At 41.8% G+C, this 22,603-nt stretch overlaps 1 protein-coding gene and 1 non-coding gene across 2 annotated transcripts; both read left to right on the forward strand.

Annotated features, from left to right (window-relative positions):
- Nucleotides 1–4,766: 4,766 nt before the first annotated feature.
- LOC120851918 (cytosolic 5'-nucleotidase 1B-like) lies at nt 4,767–20,624 on the forward strand. Its single transcript, XM_040225003.1, has 9 exons — nt 4,767–4,799; nt 6,830–6,919; nt 8,081–8,218; nt 10,929–11,432; nt 11,722–11,889; nt 12,980–13,109; nt 14,544–14,666; nt 15,073–15,257; nt 20,301–20,624. The coding sequence occupies exons 1-9, from the start codon at nt 4,767–4,769 to the stop codon at nt 20,622–20,624; spliced, it is 1,695 nt and encodes a 564-aa protein (XP_040080937.1).
- LOC120852402 lies at nt 12,525–12,631 on the forward strand. The gene has a single exon (XR_005718572.1). It is a non-coding gene; the product is annotated as a U6 spliceosomal RNA (small nuclear RNA).
- Nucleotides 20,625–22,603: the final 1,979 nt, after the last annotated feature.

Genomic DNA, 22,603 nt, shown 5'->3' on the forward strand with positions numbered 1-22,603 from the left:
GTTCTAGAACTCACACAATGCTACTTCCCAGCACCACCATAGATAAAACAAGTCACAGGCAGGCCTGATTCAAGGGGTGGGAAATCCCTACTTCCTGATGAGAGGGACTGCAAAATAATGTGTGTGACCTAGTTGACCACAAAACCAGGAATTCTGGGCCAAACAAATTAAAAGCATTACACATAATTTTCTCCCTAGGATAGCCTCAAACTCTATATCATAATACCCATCTTATAGAGATAAAAAACAAGGTTCAGAGATGTTGGGGGATTTACTGAGGTGTTGAGAGGTTTACCAAACAATTAGTAGCAGGGCTAGCTTTTAAATACAGGTTTATTTGACTTGAAAACCCACATTGATACCTCAGGCATATATTTTGAAGGTCAATCGTGAGTGATGATTTCATTTCTATAGAAAGGAGTAAAAAGGATAAACCACTTTATCTTCACATTTATTTTTCAGTTCAGTTCAGTTGCTCAGTCATGTCCGACTCTTTGTGACCCCAAGAATCACAGCACGCAAGGCCTCCCTGTCCATCACCAACTCCCGGAGTTTACCCAAACTCATGTCCATTGAGTCGGTGATGCCATCCTTCCCAGCATCAGGGTCTTCTCAAATGAGTCAGCTCTTCGCATCAGGTGGCCAAAGGAATGGAGCTTCACCTTCAACTTCAGTCCTTCCAGTGAACACTCGCTGCTGATCTCCTTTAGGATGGATTGATTGGATCTGCCTGCAGTCCAAGGGACTCTCAAGAGTTTTCTCCAACACCACAGTTCAAAAGCATCAATTCTTCGGTGCTCAGCTTTCTTTATAGTCCAGCTCTCACATCCATACATGACCACTGGAAAAACCATAGCCTTGACTAGACAGACCTTTGTTGGCAAAGTAATGTCTCTGCTTTTTAATATACTGTCTAGGTTGGTCATAACTTTCCTTCCAAGGAGTAAGTGTCTTTTAATTTCATTGCTACAATCACCATCTGCAGTGATTTTGGAGTCCCCCAAAAATAAAGTCAGCCACCGTTTCCACGGTTTCCTCATCTATTTGCCATGAAGTGACAGGACTGGATGCTATGTGTTGAGCTTTAAGCCCATTTTTTCACTTTCCTCTTTCACTTTCATCAACAGGCTCTTCAGTTCTTCACTTTCTGCCATCAGGGTGGTGTCATCTGCATATCTGAAGTTGCTGACATTTCTCCCAGCAATCTTGATTCCAGCTTGTGTTCCTTCCAGCCCAGTGTTTCTCATGATGTACTCTGCATATAAGTTAAATAAGCAGGGTAACAATATACAGCCCTGATGTACTCCTTTTCCTATTTGGAACCAGTCTGTTGTTCCATTTCCAGTTCTAACTGTTGCTTCCTGACCTGCATACAGGTTTCTCAAGAGGCAGGTCAGGTGGTCTGGTATGCCCATCTCTTTCAGAATTTTCCACAGTTTGTTGTGATCCACACAGTCAAAGGCTTTGGCATAGTCAATAAAGCAGAAATAGATGTTTTTCTGGAACTCTCTTGCTTTTTTGATGATCCAGCGGATGTTGGCAATTTGATCTTTGGTTCCTCTGCCTTTTCTAAAAGCAGCTTGAACATCTGGAAGTTCATGGTTCACGTCTGCTAAAGCCTGGCTTGGAGAATTTTGAGCATTACTTTACTAGCATGTGTGAGATGAGTGCAAATGTGCGGTAGTTTGAGCATTCTTTGGCATTGCCTTTCTTTGGAACTGGAATGAAAACTGAGCTTTTCCAGTCCTGTGGCCACTGCTGAGTTTATTTTTAGGAAAAAAAAAAAATCACTGGACTTCCCTATGGCAACCCACTCCAGTACTCTTGCCTGGAGAATCCCATGGATGGAGGAGCCTGGTGGGCTGCAGTCCATGGGGTCGCAAAGAGTCGGATACGACTTAGCGACTTCACTTTCACTTTTCACTTTTATGCATTGGAGAAGGAAATGGCAACTCACTCCAGTGTTCTTGCCTGGAGAATCCCAGGGATGGGGGAGCCTGGTGGGCTGCCATCTATGGGGTCGCACAGAGTCGGACACGACTGAAGCGACTGAGCAGCAGCAGCAGCAGTGGCTCAGTGGTAAAGAAGCCATCTCCCAATGCAGGAGATGCAGGTTCAGTCCCTGAGTTGAGAAGTTTCCCTGGAGGAGGAAATCACAACCCATAGTATTCTTTCTTACTTGGGAAACCCTATGGACAGAGGGGGCTGGTGGGCTACAGTCCGTGGGGTTGCAAAGAGTAGGACATGACTGAGCAGCTAAACAACAACAAACACTCAATAGGTGTCAAGGTGCTCCCAGGTCTGTTCCACGACTGCTTCAACAGTCACAGACTATCAGAGGGCTAAAGGGATACGTTCATCACTCCTCCAAAAATATCCAAACACTTGAATCCAAGAGACTTAAGAATAAGCTCAGACACCTCTCAATCTATTAACTTTCCCAGCCCATACTTTCAAAAAATAGAAAAGGTATTTAAATCAAGTGCCTAAAGAAGTCCTGCTACTGCTAAGTCGCTTCAGTTGTGTCGGACTCTGTGAGACCCCATAGACGGCAGCCCACCAGGCTCCGCCGTCCCTGGGATTCTCCACGCAAGAATACTGGAGTGGGTTGCCATTTCCTTCTCCAATGCATGAAAGTGAAAAGTGAAAGTGAAGTTGCTCAGTCTTGTCCAATTCTTAGCGACCCCATGGACTGCAGCCCACCAGGCTCATCTGTCCATGGGATTTTCCAGGCAAGAGTACTGGAGTGGGGTGCCATTGCCTTCTCAAAAAGAAGTCCTAGTTAGCCTATATTCCTTGAGGTAGAAGATGGTGGTCAATAATTTGCAAGCCTGGGTTTTACTCTTTTAGCTCCTGATTTGACAGGTCACTAAGGTAAAATAAGTTAAGTGAGTGTGGCGGACACAGTTTAAGATGATGGCCCCACAAAAGACCCGTATCCTTAAATGATTCCTTCCCCCTGTATGCAGTGGGAAATCACCTCCGTAATATGTTCTACAAAGAGATTTTGTAGCTATCATTTAGCTTACTCATCAGCTGACTTGGTTACATTAAAAGGAGATTTTTTTCCAAGTAGGCATAACCTAATCATTTGATTTCTTTAAGAACAAAGCATTGTCTCTGTCTCTTAACAGAAGAGAAAGGCAGAGAGTTTCAAGACAAGAGAGGAATTCAACATGAGGGAGGTTCCCCATTAATGAGAGGGAGAGCTTAGGGCAAGGACCTGAGAATGGCCTCTGGGAGCTGAGAGTAAACCCTGGCCAACACCTAGCAACTTGGACTTCAGTCCTACAGTTGCAGGAAACTGGATTCCTTGAACATGAACCGACTTGGAAGCAGATTCTTCCTCAGAGCTTCCAACCCATCTTGGCGTACACCTTGGTTTCAGCCTTAGGTGATCCTGAGCAGTGAACTCAATTAAGCCCACTTAGACTTCTAGTTTGAGGAACTATGAGATAATAAACAGACTTGTTTAAGCTGATAAATAAATGGTGATTTGTTACACAGCAGGAGAAAATGGACACAGCAAACCAATTCAAGTGGCAGGTGGAGACAACAGGAAAATCAAACTTTTCTTTCCTTCCTTAAGCCATTTTGTTGTCTCAGGAAAGGTGCAACTATGTTGACTAATATGAGGCCCAACATGCCCCAAGCTATCCGTTTTGTGACATGGACAGTGTCCACTGCTAACTCATGAATGCCACTGTCTTCAAAACTTTATAATATTTCAACTATCACAACTGCCATTTGGTGCTGATACCATCATTATCTTCATTTTCTAAATGAGGATATTGAGATTTGGGACAATTAAACAACTTGTCATAGATCACAGTGAGATATGGCGGATGGAAGGGGATGGAATTTAAGGATGCAAAACCAGGCAGTCTAACCTGGAGTGTACATAACCAACTATCTAGAAGACCTCTGGAGAACTTTGATTAAAGCTGTCAAAACTTTTCCTGTCTCAGTCCATGATGGCTTGACAATATCAGATTGGCATGGCGCATGTCTCTGACCTAAAATCAGAACCATAAGTGAAGAACATTTTTGGACTTTATACACCAGAGTCAGGGACTGGATTTTACGTAGTCTTCTCTGTGTGTACAACAAGAGGGACAGAAGTATGTTTAGATGTTTCAGGATGGGGCAAACACCAGGCAAAACAGTGCAAATGTCATTCTGCCACACTATGTCTATCCACATTAACTACTTTAACTTAATGAATGGACGTGGCCTTGCCATTGTGAAAGATACACCAAACACTGAAGCTACACTCAAGCGCAGAACAGGTCTCAGCTATTAAAAATAGCCTCCAGATTTTCAGAAAGTTCTCCAAAGTCTGTCAGGATAAATAATAAGAAATGATCAGGCCCACAAATGAGTCTGCCATTCATTTTGGAAGTACCAGAAAATGTACAGCCACAAATGGGATTGATAAGATGAGTAACTTAGAAATATTAGACAGACTTAAAAAGAAGGAAACAGTAATGCTGATGATGCTACATATTAAACATTTGAACATTGCTTAGATGTTGATTCATAAAAACCCAGACAATGGTTATGAATGGATGCACTCAAATAAATACTATTTCTTTTTTTAAAAAGTCACATATTCACAGAGTCAGCTGGTTACTATGGAATCACATGTGATGTCATAAATTTGACATTCTAAATGCAAACCTAAACTGAGCAACAGAAACAACAGGAAATGGAGCTGGGGAGAAGAAAACCTACATAACAACAAAAGAATATCAGTAGTTAGAGAAATGAGTCAAACATCTCTGAAACAGAAAAAGAAGGTCAGTGAATTGAATATCCTAGAATCTTGCCAAAGAACTGAGGAAACATAGATGTCAGCCCATCATTTGCTCTGGGGCAATGCTTTGCAGCAATCAAATTTCAGAGGATGACCACACATAGAGACAAAAGGAGAAGTAAAGAACATGGAGAGTGGAGGAAAAGGAGATGAAAGCATGTGGTATAAGTCCATCCAATAATCAGCATTCATTGAGCAGATGCTCATATGCTAGTGGTAAGAGGTGAAACACAGTTGCTATCTTTGAAAAATGCACAGCCTAGTAGGAAAGAGAATACATAAACAAAGTACAATTTGGTGCTCAGTAAAGTATGTACAAAAGACACAGGCAACAGGGAGGAATGTTTAACACTGGGAACTTCTCCCAGGTCATGCTGAGCTTAGCTTTGAAGAACACTGAGGGGAAAAGGCGGTTTTAAGAAAATAAGGGTGGTATACAGGCAAATACAAGTCATTTGGCATAAATAGAACAGAGATAAAATGTAGAGTGGAGGGTATATAGTTTGAGGTAGACAGGATACAGCATGAGTCTCTTGTCTCTCTAAGCGAATGAAGGGTGCACTTGAAAATAAAGCAGCAGTAGATTTATATTTTATAAATATCATGAATAAATCGAGTAGATAGACCTAGAAGTTGAGAGGATCTGAGGCCATAAAATCTGGTTAAAAGCTGTATTTTAAGATTACATGTCCATAATGATCTAAAGGCCTAGAACAAGGCAATGGTAAAAGAAATGGAGAACAGGGACTGGATTAAAATATCTTTTGGAGTTAGAAGTGGTGGGATTTTATGGTGGTGGTGGTGGTGGTGGTGGTGTGTGTGTGTTTGGGGGCACAGTGACAGAAAGATTTTAGGATTAGTTCTAGGACTGCACAGCTATGCCATTCTCTTCAGACACAGGCTCAATCACTCAACTTGAGATTTTCATGAGTGCAAGACGCAGAGCATAAAGAGACTAACAGACTGCCCTTGAACACCTCAATTTATGCTGGAAGTTGAGCTCCTTAAACAGATAAATAATATTAATCTTGACTGCATTATAGTTACTGAATTGGCAGGAAGCAATAGAAATACTGGTCCAGTAAAATAGTATTTTCTTCTATTGAAAATGAAAAAAAAAATTGAATAGATGTCCATGAAATGAGTTATCTTCTTGTGTTTCCCTGCATGGCCTTCCCTATTAGTTTATTGATAAGAAACCTCTTTTCACTCTTGATGCTATGAATAGTTAGATGATATGGATAGAATACATGCCTGTTGATTGATTTCTACAGGATTAAGGTCTTTGATTTTAAAAATATATTATTGATGAGACTCAGATCTACAGAAAATTGGTTTATGGGAAAAAAAAGAGAAGTTTCAATTCTACATGGCAAATGAAAAAGTTCCATAAGCAGTAACCTTCTGAGTAATGGGGAAAAAAAACGTTCTGTGTGAGCAACTCTACATTTAATTCCAAGTGGTACTGACCTCTGGGAAATTCACCCAAAGCATTTCCCCCACTATCATTTCTCAAATGATAAACGCTTCATGTCTCGAAATCCATTGGGCTTTCTTGGGGGCCCAGTCGGTAATGAATCCATCTGAAATGCAGGAGAACGCCTGTAAAGCAGGAGACCCAGGTTCAATCTCTGGGTCAGGAAGATGCCCTGGAGAAGGAAATGGCAACCGACTCCAGTATTCTTGCCTGGGAAATCCCATGGACAGAGAAGCCTGGTGGGCTACAGTCCATGGGGTCACAAGAGTCAGACACGACTTAGCACCTAAACTACCACCACCTCAAATCTATACATCAATAATTTCTGTATTAAAAATTTGCTTGTATAGTTCTCTGATATGTATTCTTTTTACTCACACTTGTTAGAACAGGGGAAAAAATATCTAAATTTTATATTTTTTGATAATGGCAAAGAGACAATTCTAATTCTTATTTATCCTTTCATTCCCCATACCCAAGGTTTCTAATGTCCCTGAGGTAAAAAATTAATAAACATTCTTTGTTTCCATATTAAGAATGAGACTGGATCGAGGTACTCAAAAGACAGCCTAGAAGGAGACAAATCTAGAAAGGATTCTGAGAAATCAGTTCGTCTGACCACTCAGGTGAGCTGATCTCTTTAGAGTTGGTGAGAGAATTAAAGAGTAGACAGCATAACAAAAAATATTACGGGGCAGTGGAGTTTGGGGAGAAAAGACCGAGCTATCAAGATGTGCATTAAGGGATACTTAACGCCCTCGTGGAGAGGTCAAGAAAAACCTAAGAGAAATTAGCTGGTCCCTGCCTCCCAATCCAGCCCACATCCCAGTGTTCATGCAGAACAAGTGGTATAGAAACCTCTGCTCAGCCTAAGGGAAGAGACTGGTCTACGTTCAAATCAGGGAGGGAAGGGGAGTCTGGCCATCACATTGACCATTTTCTGCACCATCTTTCAGATGAGGCGTGCAGTCATACCGAATCACTCGCTGAGATGTTGCTCCATGCGGGGTCACCCATCGTGTAGACGCTGCCTTTGTGCAGCTGAGGGAAAAGTACTTCTTAGCCCCTGCCGCACAATACGTATTTATATTCACATGTGCCTGTTGTGGGAGCAGGGCCGGCAGATCACGATGATCAGGGTGAGCAGAGATCAAACTATTGATTTTGGAGGGGAGCCACAGGCAACCTGGGTGAGGGGAAGGATACGGGAATAGAAACGTCCACTTGCCTCTCCATGGTCTCCTCCATCCTGTTCCTCCCAAAGGGAGTGTTAGAGGGCGCTATTCCTTCTCCTGCAGCTGCCTGGAGCCCTGCTGCAGCCTTGACCAGTTACCAGCTGCTTTCATCTTTGCAGTCTGGTCAGGAAGATGCCCTGGAGAAGGAAATGCTGGAGATGTCTTTTCAGCATCTGCTAACAGGCTTAACAGGCTTATCCTTAAGGAAAGAAGTGGGGAAAAGGGAGGAAGAATGCTCAACTCTACTAAGCTTTGCATAAGACTCTTAGAGTCACAGGTGAAAAAACATGAGATATCAGACTTGCTTCTTGGTTTTGGATGCCCTTCCAGGCAGATTCCCACTTCATGGATCCTCACAGAAGTTAGGATTCAATCAGAGCTAGAAAAATACACAAGGGATAAGGCTGAATTACAGGTTATAGAGGGCAGGGACCTTCTCACTGAGCACTGCCATATTTAGCTTGACATGGCTATTTCATCAGCACATGTGTGGAAAGACAGGGGGTGGGGAGGTGGGGTATTACACTTCTGGGTCTCTTCTCTCCTCAAAAGGGATCACAAGAATTAACTTTGCCAAAGTCAGACTCTCGAGGGTACGTAGTGCGAAATCAGTGGTCTCGAACTTCACGGAGCCCATCCACCAGACCTCCATCAGCAGAGGAGTCCAGAAGCAAGAACACCAGTCTTAAGGTAGAGGTGGGCCCGAAAGGGAAGAGCACATTGCAGAATAATAGTAATAAAAACAACAATGGGCATTGATACTTTCTATGTGCCAGGCCCTGTTCTGTGTATTTTATATCTTTCAGCTAATTAGTGTCACAAACTCCCACCCCCACTAATTCCCAGCATAAGGAAACTGAAACACAGAGTCACCTAAGATTTCTCATTAGTAATGCCCACAGAACTAGATCAAAACCTAGAGTCTCTAAGTCTCTAAATGGCTCCCTGAATGATTAAACCCCATGGTTTCTCCTCCCTTACTTCACACATTTAAAAACTATTCATTGAGTACCCAAGACTCAGAAGAGGGGGTTAAAGGGTCAACAAAGGAGATAAATTGTTGAAGAATACTATGTTCTGTGACACTGTGAGCCCTTAACTAGGCCTAGTCACACAAAAGAAAAAGTCTGTCGTGAGATTAAGTTTTTGAATGCAGAGGGTGACCCGGTCCCAGGCACTGGGAGAAACAATCTGTCTGTCTCTGTGAGGACTGGCTCAATAATTTAACCAAGAACATGCCTTTTGAAACTTGTGAAACAGTCACAAAATCTGGAATGATATATGGATGCTTAATAATCTCTTGTACACCTTAGTGAAAGAGTCCTTTCTCTAGAAAGATTGCTTCCAGTTTAGGAAGATGATTCTCTCCAGTTGAACTTCCCTGGCACAAGAAACTCTGAACGGGAGTCACTTGATTCTCCAGCCTACCGACCTTCCCAGCATTCGCTGTTTTAACCACAGGGGGCAAAGGTGGAGACACATGCCCTGAGATGCTTTACAGTGCCTTCAGTGGTGGGGACTTCTAGTCCAGCCGCTCGCTGAGTTAACTAGAGGTGGCAGGTGGAGACGGGCAAGCAAGGTCCCTTACTCAAACCCTCTGTCCTACCTGGAGGTCTCTGACTAAGCAGGTATATGTGAACAAAGTGACAGAACTTTGCAAAGTGTGTGCCAACTATGTTGGAGCAAGGAAAAGGAACTCCACCCTGTCTATCACAAAAGGAAATGAACAAAGAAAGTGAGAGGTGCTGACCGGGCAGCTGGGGAAAATGAGAGCTGTCTTTGTGTTCACATAACAGAAATGTCTAATATTTGGAGCCCCTTAGAACTGGACATGGAACAACAGACTGGTTCCAAACAGGAAAAGGAGTGTGTCAAGGCTGTATATTGTCACCCTGCTTATTTAACTTATTTGCAGAGTACATCATGAGAAACACTGGGCTGGAAGAAACACAAGCTGGAATCAAGATTGCCAGGAGAAATATTAATCACCTCAGATATGCAGATGACACCACCCTTATGGCAGAAAGTGAAGAGGAACTAAAAAGCCTCTTGATGAAAATGAAAGAGGAGAGCGAAAAAGTTGGCTTAAAGCTCAACACAACATTCAGAAAACGATGATCATGGCATCCGGTCCCATCACTTCATGGGAAATAGATGGGGAAACAGTGAAAACAGTGTCAGGCTTTATTTTTTGGGGCTCCAAAATCACTGCAGATGGTGACTGCAGCCATGAAATTAAAAGATACTTACTCCTTGGAAGAAAAGTTATGACCAACCTAGATAGATAGCATATTATAAAGCAGAGACATTACTTTGCCAACTAAGGTCCGTCTAGTCAAGGCTATAGTTTTTCCAGTAGTTATATATGGATAGATAGCATATTAAAAAGCAGAGACATTACTTTGCCGACTAAGGTCCATCTAGTCAAGGCTATGGTTTTTCCAGTAGTCATTGTATGGATGTGAGAGTTGGACTATGAAGAAGGCTGAGCACCGAAGAATTGATGCTTCTGAACTGTGTTGGAGAAGCCTCTTGAGAGTCCCTTGGACTGCAAGGATATCCAACCAGTCCATTCTGAAGGAGATTAGCCCTGGGATTTCTTTGGAAGGAATGATGCTAAAGCTGAAGCTCCAGTACTTTGGCCACCTCATGCGAAGAGCTGACTCATTGGAAGACTTTGATGCTGGGAGGGATTGGGGGCAGGAGGAGAAGGGGACGACCGAGGATGAGATGGCTGGATGGTATCACTGACTCAATGGACGTGAGTCTGAGTGAACTCCGGGAGTTGGTGATGGACAGGGAGGCCTGGCGTGTTGCGATTCACGGGGTCGCAAAGAGTCGGACACGACTGAGCGACTGAACTGAACTGAACTGAACTGAACTGAAGCTCTATTTAAGGGCTTCCCTTGTAGCTCAGTCGGTAAAGAATCTGCCTGCAATGCAGGAGACCCAGGTTCGATTTCTGGGTCAGGAAGATCCCCTGGAGAAGGAAATGGCAGCCCACTCCAATATTCTTGCCTGGAGAATCCCTAGAGGAGCTTGGCAGGCTACAGCCCATAAGGTCGCAAGAATCGGACGCAATTTAGCAACTAAATTACTACTACTGCTGCTGCTACTGCTGCTGCTAAGTCGCTTCAGTCGTGTCCGACTCTGTGCGACCCCATAGACGACAACCCACCAAGCTCCCCCGTCCCTGGGATTCTCCAGGCAAGAACACTGGAGTGGGTTGCTATTTCTTTCTCCTAAGCCCTATTTAAAAGGAGCCGAGATGAACCAGGATCCATGTAAGAGCTAGGAATGGAACAGAGAGAAGGGACAGCTCCTTGACGCTAGCTGGGCAGAGAGGAGTACAGGGACCCTAAGCAAACATGGAACCCAGAGGCCCACTTTCTTGTTCCAGCTCCCCAGTAGCTCCACGACCTCCCGGACTTCATCCACCTCCCCTAGCCATCGAGAGTCGCCGAAGCAGCTGTCGGCGCAGCCCTCGTCACCCACGCAAAACATGCCGCTCGACTCACGGTCTTCCATGTCCCCGGAGGCCCAGCTGCAGACCACGTCCCGGCGCACCACCAAGACTGAGAATCCTGACACCTGGTCTCACAGCAGTGGGCGGGAGATGCGCGAGAGCCGGGATAAGAGAGAGTCCCAGGACAAGCGGGACATGTCCCGCTCCCGGGACTCACGCGACTCCAGGGACACGCACCAGCGGGAATACTCGCGCACGCCTCCCTCCGAATGGAAGTCCTATACTCAGCGCAGGATGCTCTACCCCTCGCAGATGGACCACGACTGTGTGTCCGACCTGGCCAGGAAACGAGAGGAAGAGGAGGACGAGGATGAGGCCTACTGGGCGTCTGTGAGAACATTGTACGAGAAGACACCCAACTGCTCGCGCCCCAGGCCGGTGAGCAGGGCCCGCCTCCCCTGGGCACCCGAGTTTACCCCCACGCAGCCCAGCCCTGAGGCCTGGCTCCTCTCCGTGGTGCAGGGAAGCTCACGCAGGCCACTGCTTCTCCTCCCTAAACCTCCCCCTCTGCACTGTAGACTCCAGGATCCCATTCTTGGCTGTCTCCAGCATCCCAGTCCTCCAAGCCAGGACCACCTATTTGCTTTCCACCCTACCCTGGCGTGAGCTCTATTCCTGACCCCTTTTATCTGTGTGACTGTCCTCCTGTCGGTGCCCCTCTCTGCAGCCCAAACCCAAGCATGCCATCACCGTTGCTGTGTCATCCGGAGCACTCTTCAACATGATGGACAGCAGGAAAATCTATGATGAAGAGGGTCTGGAGAAATACATGGAGTATCAGCTTACCAACGAGAATGTCGTCTTGACCCCAGGGCCGGCCTTCCGCTTTGTCAAGGTACTCCGCAAAGCTGTCTCTGGCCCTCCAGGACTCCAGAGGGCAGGCAAGGACCCATGCCAACCCTCAGGATCTCATCCAGTTTTCCTTATCATTCCTAGTCCACCCTTGTCATTCTTGCCATTTGCAAGTTGACCCTAGGGCACTTTTTATTTTCAAAGAAACTTCAACACTGTTGAGGGAGGGACTGCAGCCCGGGATTTGGAACTCTGAGTCCAAATCCTGAGATTTGTAACAGAAACGATCATTCCTTCCACAGAAGGAGCAATAACCAGAAGCAATAATGAGTTTACAATTCCAAGTAGTAGAAATGAAACACCCCATTCAAATAAGCTGAAATTCACATTAGCTTCTCCTGCCCCAAACACAGCACGTTAAAAAAGTCAAGATGCTCTTGGCACGTAGGGGCATGATTTTAATAGAGAAAGTAATCTTGGAATTTACACTGAAATGTATAGCACTTCTAGCTCTGATCCCCTATACAGCTTATACAAATATGATACAATAACATCATAACCAGGCAGAAACAAATGACACCTCCACTAAGTGAGTAGAAAGTAGTTATGGAGCATAGTGGAATCACTGCAGGAAACCACAATCCTATTCTAAAGACTCACATTTAAAAAATAGACAAAATGCTCACTTTGGCGGCACTTGTGCTGACATTGGAATGATACAGAGACCATTAACATGGCCTCTGTGCAAGGATAGCATGAGAACTCTTGAAGCAGCCTATATGTTTCACAATAAAAAATAATCATCAGATGACCAAAAAAGGCAGGTTTTATGAATCAAAAACAAAAATAGACAAACCCTAAAAGGGTTAGCCTGATCCTATGTCTACCTCACAGAAATAATTCTAGTAAACCAAAACATCACCCATCTTTCAATAAACATTCGCTGAGGTCCTTTGTATGAGAGGCTGAAAATACTGAAATGAATGGCATAACCCTGCCTTAAAAGAAGCACAGTCTCTCAGAGAAGAGTCTTCGGAGCTTGAATTGGACACCTAAGGCATCCGTTCCCTCCAGACCCCCGATGCCCACCTTTCCTGGCCCTCCTCACTCACGTTCGTGTTTGTAACCTGCAGGCACTGCAGCATGTCAACTGTAGACTCCGTGAACTGTATCCTGATGAACAGGACTTATTTGATATTGTACTGATGACTAATAACCATGCCCAAGTGGGAGTGCGGCTTATAAACAGCGTCAATCACTACGGTAAGTAAAATAAATACCGTGTGGAGAAACAGCTTGCTGCTCTGGAAGAGAGAAGCCATGTTATTTTGCTCGCCGTGGCCTAACTAATGCAGCCTCTTTGATACTGACACCCCCTTCTGCGTGAGAATGTTTATTTGCCTATGTCAGAACAAGAGAGGCCATGTTCATTTTTAACTTCAGCCCAGAGTCGGGCCCAAAGCTCTGGACTTAACTTGTCAAGTGTGAATTTCAAAGTCTTAATCCCAGGTCCTGCAATATATTTCTCTGTTTTATGTTTTTCACTTCTGAACTTGACTTCAAGGAGCCGTCAACCTAGGGCTTTCTCTGTGTGATCAGACTTCTTGCTCACCACAGATGTATGTTAAAGGTTTTAAGGTTTTTACCTTTCCTTTCCACTGTTAACATCTGACTCTCCCCGGCTGCTTGCCCCATACATCAAATTCATACCTATGCCAGCAAAACTGTCTTTATTTTTTTACAGGGAAAATTTGTTTGACACTATTCTCTTCATGACATCTCCATTAGTGTGTTAGAGAGTTTCAAGGGAGGTCCCCATTTTTCCTCTTATGAATTTACCTGACTTATGTGGAGACCTTTAGCCTATTTGCTAAGTGACATATCCAGTCTTATGGGTATGTCCAAGCAAAAATAAGATTTAAATTTGGTAAAGCGGTTATCCTTCAATTAAAAATAAATAAGTTTAATTTAAAAATACTTTTATCATTAAATATAAAATTACTTTCTAGACAGCCTGTACCAATTCATACTTTCATCCATAGTGTATGTAAGTGCCTATGTTATAGACTTCTCACCTGCATCTAGTGTTTTTTTAAAAACTGTTGTTGATTCAGAAGGCATTTAAAGGTCTATTAATTTTTAGTCTGATAATGACCTCATTTAAAATTTCAAGTCAAGAGAGACAATTTCAGACCTTTTCTTCTTCAGTTTTAGGGAAATAGTTTAAATCCTATCACTACTGGCTATTGCATTGTATTGTTACTAAGAAAATACAGAAATGGTATTTAAAAATGGAGCCACATCTCAACTGGCCCTCTCATCAAGTGAGGATGCTATAGCTGAAGTAAAGGGGCACTGTTCTAGCCTAGACAAGAGTCAATGTCCTCTAGTGGGCTTAAACAAGTATTTATGTCTCAGTCTCCTTTCCTATAATGAGGATAATAATGCCTGCCATAACAGCTGTTTTGACAGTAAACTGGCATGGCCTATCTGGATATACTTCATAAATTATCATGCACCAGACATACCTACTATTATATAAAATAGCTGAGACATTTTTCAATATTGGTACTCTGAACGTAATTCTAAAATGTCTTTAGGCATTCAGTTATTTTGAAGGCAGCTTTCATTTGCATTTCCAGTAAGCATGCCGTCTTTAGTCTCTGCCATAACGAAGTCTTTCTTGCCTGATGATAGGATTACTAATTGACCGCTTCTGTCTGACTGGAGGAAAAAGCCCCATTGGCTATTTGAAGGCATATCTTACCAACTTGTATGTTTCTGCGGATTCTGAAAAAGTACTAGAAGCAATACAAGAAGGTATTCCTTGTTTTTTTCTTTCTCATTAATAAAGAAGTCTCACTAGTGTTTCACTGGGCTTCAATGATTATGCTGTTTACATCATTGTCATTGGATTTTCTGCTAAGATGCTTCCACAAGTGGCAGCCCTTAAGTTTGTCTTTTAGAGCTTTGACTTTCATTGAGGTGGACATCTTCAGTGATTGTCCTATACCGATTTTACACTCTCCCATCCCTTATAGCAACAGAGGCAGCTCAAAGACAGTTCATTTGAGATGTGTGGTTGTGAAGAGGAGTTGAGTTGTCAGGTAATAGCCAGAGAGGAAATTCAAGGTCTGGTAGGACTGTTCTTTGTTTTGTTTTAAATAGCAGATACTAAAACTCATGGTCCTAAGAAGACTATTTATTAATTCCAATGGTCTGCCAGGGATCGCCTCTGCAACAATGTATGACAGCGCCAAAGACATGGCTTACTGTGACACACAGCTCCGTGTGGTCTTTGATGGGGACGCCGTCCTCTTTTGTGAGGAGCCTGAACATGGTACCAAGGATCATGGGCCGGACAAGTGCTTCCAACACGAAGTCCTAGCAGACAATAAGCCTCTTGGTCAGGTAGGTTCAGTGAAAGCTACTTAATTTTGATCTACTTATTTTCCAACATATAGATATAATTATTTCTTCACTGTGATGATTTATAAATTTTTTTTAGGCACTTCTCACTTCTTATCCTTTGTAGCTTTCTCTCTTTCTTTCATGAACTCCTCATTTTAAAGCATCTGCTGCCAACTTTTTTTTAATTTTAGTGTTCTTTTATCCTTTTGGAAATATTTCTATCCTCTCCTCATGATAAAGAGTTCATCTCCTCCAAATAATAAGTAAAGAGAGGTAATACAGCTTACCAATTAGCCAATTCTACATAATAAGTTCTCAAAATAGTAAGATCATTTCCAGCCAGTCAGTAAACTTGCTGAACCTCTCATCCATGACCTCAAACTCCATGAAGGCATAACATGATTGAGAAAAATCTGCAAAACGGAGAGTTTGAATCCAGTCAAATAATGAGCCTCAAACAAGTGCAAACTATGAACAATGAATCAAACTGAAATTAAAATTTTAGATTTGGGGAAATCAATCCATGAATTGAAGTGTTAAAGTTGTGGTCTAAAATAAATAAAACCTACAACTTCGGAACCAAAGGAGATCTGAATATCAAAATTTTCTCCAAACTGAATAGGAAACAATAGATCATTCAGGTTTAATCTGTAAATCTTTCCAAGACCTTTTTTTAATTGGCATTTTTTTCTCAGCTCTTCTTGAACTTAAGACGTACTTAAATATTGTTAGTTTTCTTACATTTATAAAACTATGAAGAGACTAGTTGAAAGCTGAATGTTTTACTAATTTACTGCATATTACAGCTCAAGTGATATTTAAATTCTATGTGTTCATGCGTGTGTTTAACTTCACAGTCCCTTCCTAAATAGCTTGTTTAGAAGTCTTGAGCTCATGTCAAGAAGTTGTTCAGTGTTAACAAAGTTTACTAATAAGAGGAATGCCCTTTGTTATAATTGATATGCCTGCTTTGCTGAAATTTAGAGCCAACTGTATATTAGCCTTTAAATATTAAAATGTACAAGATCTCTAAAAGATAGCATTTAAAAATTCTGAAAATAATTATTTCAAGATAATCTTAAAACACCATTTATCCTCATCTCAGAGAAATAATCAAACTTTCTTTTAGATTTTGTACTTATCAGTTCCTTTTTTCCATATTTTAAATCATTTTTCCCATTAAACAATTGTGAAGCTCAACACTAGTTATTGGAGAAATACTCAATGAATTTTATTAAGCATACTTGTTTCCATAATATGGTCCTTCTGACAGTAGAAAAATATGCTACTTTTCACATAGAAAGGGTAGCTCTTCTATGAAGACCAGACTTTGCCAGATGTTTCCACTGATGGGAAAATAGTTATGAGGTATGATTCCTAACCATGACTTTCGATTATGTTGGCCGTGGGGCTTGTGGTTTGGTCATAACAATGTCCAGTTGTCTCAAATGGAGGAGATCTGAGGGTCACCAGCAAATGGGACAGCTGGACAGGATTAATTTATCCACTCTCATTGTCTCCCGATTTGATATCTGTCTCATTTCGCCATTCTAGAATAGTGATCTATCTCCGTGTATGTGTGTTTGTGTTTGCACGCGCACATGGGTGTGTATGTGTCTATGTGTGTTTTAATCAGAGTTGTTGAGGTGTACTTCATATATAGTATAATTCATCATTTTTAGTGCATGGTTCTGAGAGTTTTGGCAAACATACGTGTACAGACACGAAACCACGATCAAACTCAAAATACTAACAAAATTCACTTATGTTTCTTTGTAAGTCATTTTACTCCCTCTCTTTAGGATCTGTCAACCACTAATCTGATTTCTGTCCCCAATGTTTTGCCTCTTCAGGTATCATATAAATGGAGCCTGAAAGGATGCAGTCTTTTGAATTTGACTTATTTTGCTTCAGATGATGCATTTGAGATTCATTCATGTCATTCGTATATCAGTAGTGCATTCCTTTTTGTGCTGAGTACTAGCCTGTTCTATGGAGAAGGCGATGGCACCCCACTCCAGTACTCTTGCCTGGAAAATCCCAGGGATGGAGAAGCCTGGTAGGCTGTAGTCCATGGGGTCACTAAGAGTCGGACACGACTGTGTGACTTCGCTTTCACTTTCCACTTTCCTGCATTGGGGAAGGAAATGGCTACCCACTCCAGTGTTCTTGCCTGGAGAATCCCGGGGAGTGGGGAGCCCAGTGGGCTGCTGTTTATGGGGTCGCACAGAGTTGGACATGACTAAAGTGACTTAGCAGCAGCAGAGGCAGCCTGTTCTATGGATGGACCATATGTTTTTAGCAATTTACCTACTGGAAAATATTTAGGTCATTTCCAGTCTGGGACATTTATAAATAAAGCTACTTTAAGCATTTTCACACAGGATTCTGTGTAACATAAATCTCATTTCTCATAGGTAAATGCCTTGGAGTAAGATTTCTAGGTCACAGGATAAATCTATGTTTAACTTTAAGGAAACTGTTTCCCAAAGTGGTCATACCACTTTGCATTTCCATGAGAGATCTTTTACTCTGCATCCTTGCCAGTATTTGGTGATGTCAGTTGTTTTTCATCTATTTGTTTTAAGCCGTTCGGTGGTTACATAATAGTACCTCATTGTGATTTTAATTTGCATTATTCTAATGACAAATGATACTACACTTGATCGGAAAGTGGAGAGTGAAAAAGTTGGCTTAAAGCTCAACATTCAAAAAATGAAGATCATGGTATCTGGTCCCTTCACTTCATGGGAAATAGATGGGGAAACAGTGGAAACAGTGTCAGACTTTATTTTGGGGGGGCTCCAAAATCACTGCTGATGGTGACTGCAGCCATGAAATTAAAAGACACTAACTCCTTGGAAGAAAAGTTATGACCAACCTAGATAGCATGTTGAAAAGCAGAGACATTACTTTGCCAACAAAGGATCGTCTAGTCAAGGCTATAGTTTTTCCAGTGGTCACGTATGGATGTGAGAGTAGGACTGTGAAGAAAGCTTAGCGCTGAAGAGTTGATGCTTTTGAACTGTGGTGTTGGAGAAGACTCTTGAGAATCCCTTGGACTGCAAGGAGGTCCAACCAGTCCATTCTGAAGGAGATCAGCCCTCGGTATTCTTTGGAAGGAATGATGCTAAAGCTGAAACTCCAGTACTTTGGCCACCTCATGCGAAGAGTTGACTCATTGGAAAAGACTCTAATGCTGGGAGGGATTGGGGGCAGGAGGAGAAGGGGGCGACAGAGGATGAGATGGCTGGATGGTATCACTGACTCGATGGACATGAGTCTGAGTGAACTCCGGGAGTTGATGATGGACAGCGAGGCCTGGCATGCTGCGATTCATGGGGTCGCAAAGAGTCAGACATGACTGAGTGACTGAACTGAACTGAACTGAATGACAAATGATACTGAACATTTTATTAAGTGCTTATTTGCCATTATATGTATTCTTTGGCAAAAATTTCTGTTCAGATCTCTTGCTCATGTGAATTGGGTTTTCATTTTATTATTGAGATCTGAGAGTTCTTTATATATTCTGGGTACAAGTCCTTTATCATATATTTCTTTGCACATATTTTCTCTCAGTCTGTGCTTGTTTTTAATTCTTTAAATATTATTCAGTGTCCTTCAATTAGCAGAAACTTATTTGTTTCTGTTGTTAAGTCACTCAGTGGTGTCCAACTCTTTGAGACCCCATGGACTGTAGCCTACCCGTCTCTCTGTTCATGAGATTTCCCAAGCAAGAATACTGGAGTGGGTTTCCATTTCCTTCTTCAGAAGATCTTCCTGATTCAGGGATCAAACCTGGGTCCCCTGCACTGTAGGCGAATTCTTTACCATCTGAGCCACCAGGGAAGCCTCGGATTAAAATCTACCATCTTCCTATTTTTTTGATTTGTTTCATCTTTAGTTAACTTTAATTTTTTTTTCCTTTTATTATTTTTGCTTTTTAACTTATTGTACATGGGGGCATCCCAGGTGACACCAGTGGTAAAGAATCTGCCTGCCAATGCAGGATATATAAGAGATACTGGTTCAATCCCTGGGTTGGGACAATCCCCTGGAGGAGGAAATGGCAACCCATGCCAGTATTCTTGCCTGGAGAATCCCACGGACAGGGTAGCCTGGAGGGCTGTGGTCCATGGGGTCACAAAGAGTCAGACACAACTGAAGTGACTTAGCACTTATTGTATATATTGTATGTTTTTAGATTCCTAAAATTGCATAACCATTAATGATTTATTACCCATGTTAGATTTTATAGTAGTTAGCATCAGATATATAATATACAACCTTAATTAATAACAGTCTACTTTCAAATAATATTATGCCACATCATGTATAATGGAAGAATCATACAATAGTATACTCTTAATTCCTCCCTCCCATGTTTTGTGATACTGTCATACATTTTAACTTCACCTATACTATAAACTCAAGTTTTGTTTTTAAAATTAAGACTTTATGATTGTATCACATAGCAAAATCCAATTCTCTGTCCTGTGCCAGAGGTACAGCTAAAAGTAAGTGTTCAGAAAGGTTGAAGATAAAAGTAAGTGTGAAGTAGGATATATATAAAGTACAGTAAATATAGACAAGATTGGATTCAAACCCTGAAGAAATTGAACAAGATAGAAAAGTACACTTTATAAATATTAAAATGTACAATTCTACAAAAATAAATAAATTTTAAAAGTAGTGCTTTTGGTTCAGTTCTAAGCTAAACTTTAGAGTAACCCCATTTTCCCATGGATAGTTTATGTCTGTTGCTCTGGTTCAACTTTTTACAGAAGCTTCTTTCACTCTTAAAATATGTGTGTTCAAATGATAAATTATATGGCCATCCTATTTTGTATTCTAAGAATGCAAGGATGGTTCCATACAAGGAAATATAATCACAATAAACGAAGGCGTTTCAGCATTGTATTACTGGTCTATACTGTATGCTTCATGCAGTATTACAAGTTTCTTATAAATATCTGCTTTTTTAGCATTCACTTCCTTTTGCTCCCTGGATGACAGCTATGACATATGTTCCTTTTGCAGGGTCCCTTGAAAGGCTTTATGGAAGATTTAGGCAGACTGCAAAAGAAGTTTTATGCCAAAGACGAACGGTTATGTTGCCCTATCCGGACCTACCTGGTTACAGCCAGGAGTGCAGCCAGTTCAGGCGCCCGCGTGCTGAAAACCCTTCGCCGCTGGGGTCTAGAAATAGACGAAGCTCTTTTCCTTGCTGGAGCCCCCAAAGGTCCCATTTTGGCAAAGATAAGGCCCCATCTCTTCTTTGATGATCATATGTTCCAAATTGAAGGGGCGCAGAAATATGGCACCACCACAGCTCATGTACCTTATGGAATTAGTCAAAAGTAACAATCAGGGATGGGGAGGAGAAATAAAGCATGGAGTCTGGTATTATGGAAACACCCGTGGATCCCTAGGGTAATTAGGTATTTCAGTAGACTAGACCTCACAACTTTGTTCATTTGGAAAGGTTTTCTCTTGAGTTTTTTTAAAACATTTTGAACTCTCAAGTTACCTTTAAGCTACTTCCATTCGAGCTGTCAATGCTATTGATAACACTGCAACTACCTCTGTGTATAAGTCATAGTGATGACTCTTTAGAGTAAGTTTAGAACTTGCAAAAGGGCTATGTCAGAAGCCTACTTAGTTTTACATAGCATTGCTCATTTTTGGATGTTGCTAGCTAGAATGAACCATTACCCATCATTGTTATAGAAGAGTGGGTCTTCACAAATGGAAAGAGAGGGTTTAAGGACACTCTTGAAAACTGGAGCTTTTTAGTCTGTGGTCCCTGCCTTTCTATCAATGCAAAAATGAAAATACCACTCTACCTGCCTGAGTATACCAATTTTGATATTGTTCATTCAGAAATAAAAAAGCTAGTTATTCATACAAGTTACTTTCACCCAAGATAAGTTCCAGACAGAGCATCCTAGAATCTTTGAAGCTTCTTTGGTGGGTTCATTGCCTCTGGACTACACAGCTTCATATTTGAAGTCTCTGGCTTTGGTTCTGGCAGGTAGGTCCAATGTTTGTATGAGGAAAGAAGTCTTGGCTACCACTTCAAAATGTGACAGTAAGTGTAGTTTCCTAGCTTCATTGTTGTCATTCTGTTGTGATTTTCGTTTACCAAAAAAAAAAAAAAAAAAAAAAAAAAGAGAGAGAAGCATTGATTGGTTAGTAATCATAATCTACTACAATGGTAGAAACAATGAGCTAGTTATTTTCAATGGTTACTTTATTTTTCATCAAAGCAAACTTCATGACATTATTACCTTCCTTTTTTTTTTAAATCAATGAAGAACCTAACACTCAAAAAGATTAAATAGTTTGACCAGGGATGTGCAGGTAATAAATGGTAGGACTAAGATCCAAATTCAGATCTCACTTCAAAAGCTATATGCTATTTCTCTTCCTCATACCCTCTCTTGCTCCTTCTACTCCATTTCTTCTCTACCCCACATATTCCATCCCTCGTTCTAGTAAACCAGACCACTGCTGACACAGACTTTTTGATCTGCTTCCTAACTGGATGTAAGCCAGTCTAAAATAATATCAGTCATTATGCTTTCTGAGTACCTACTGTTTTCTATGCATTCCCCAATAATAAGGCCACAAGACAGACTCAGATATTATCCCATCCCATCCTATTTAACAATCCCTTAGAAGAAATCAAATGTACAAGTTCAAATACCCAACACCAGAGAGTTAAGTCTTCAGTGCCAACTGAGGATCACACGAGGTTGAAGCAGAGATCTATATGGGCTGGAAGTTGTCAGGAAATGAAGGTGGGCTTTGAAGGATGGGAAGATGTGGAAGGAGAGAAAGGAAGAGAGAGAGGAAACATGTACTCCTGGCTCAGTGAATTGGAGAGGCAGCTTCAAGTTACAGGTAGGGTGGAATAAAGGCTTCCCTTTCAAGACTGTTGTTCCCGGTACTCGTCCCATCTCTGAGCTCCATTCTCAGCACTTATAAGAAACTACCTTCTGGCATCCTACCCGTTTGCTCTTTGTATTAATATAATGCCTTTGGTTGCATTTTATATCCTTCCCAAATATAAGGAAGTGGAGGAGGGATTATCAAAATCATCTGTGGAGTGTAGTTCAAATTATAAAAGTTGTGTGTCTCTTCTTTTGTCCTGAAGATTCTAGAATGGAAGCAGGTAGGGAGGTCTCTGTACCAGACAGTAGGCACCCTGAGGGCAGAAATAGTACCCTATTTCCTTGTGACTCTCACAGGGCACTGGGCCTGGCACACACTAGATGGGTGAGTAGATAAATGTATTCCAGCTTAAGAGTAATTTGGCCTAAAGTTTGAAGTTTGCAGCT

The sequence above is a fragment of the Oryx dammah genome, unplaced genomic scaffold, assembly GCF_014754425.2.
Source record: "Oryx dammah isolate SB20612 unplaced genomic scaffold, SCBI_Odam_1.1 HiC_scaffold_25, whole genome shotgun sequence".
Taxonomy (NCBI): Eukaryota; Metazoa; Chordata; class Mammalia; order Artiodactyla; family Bovidae; genus Oryx; species Oryx dammah.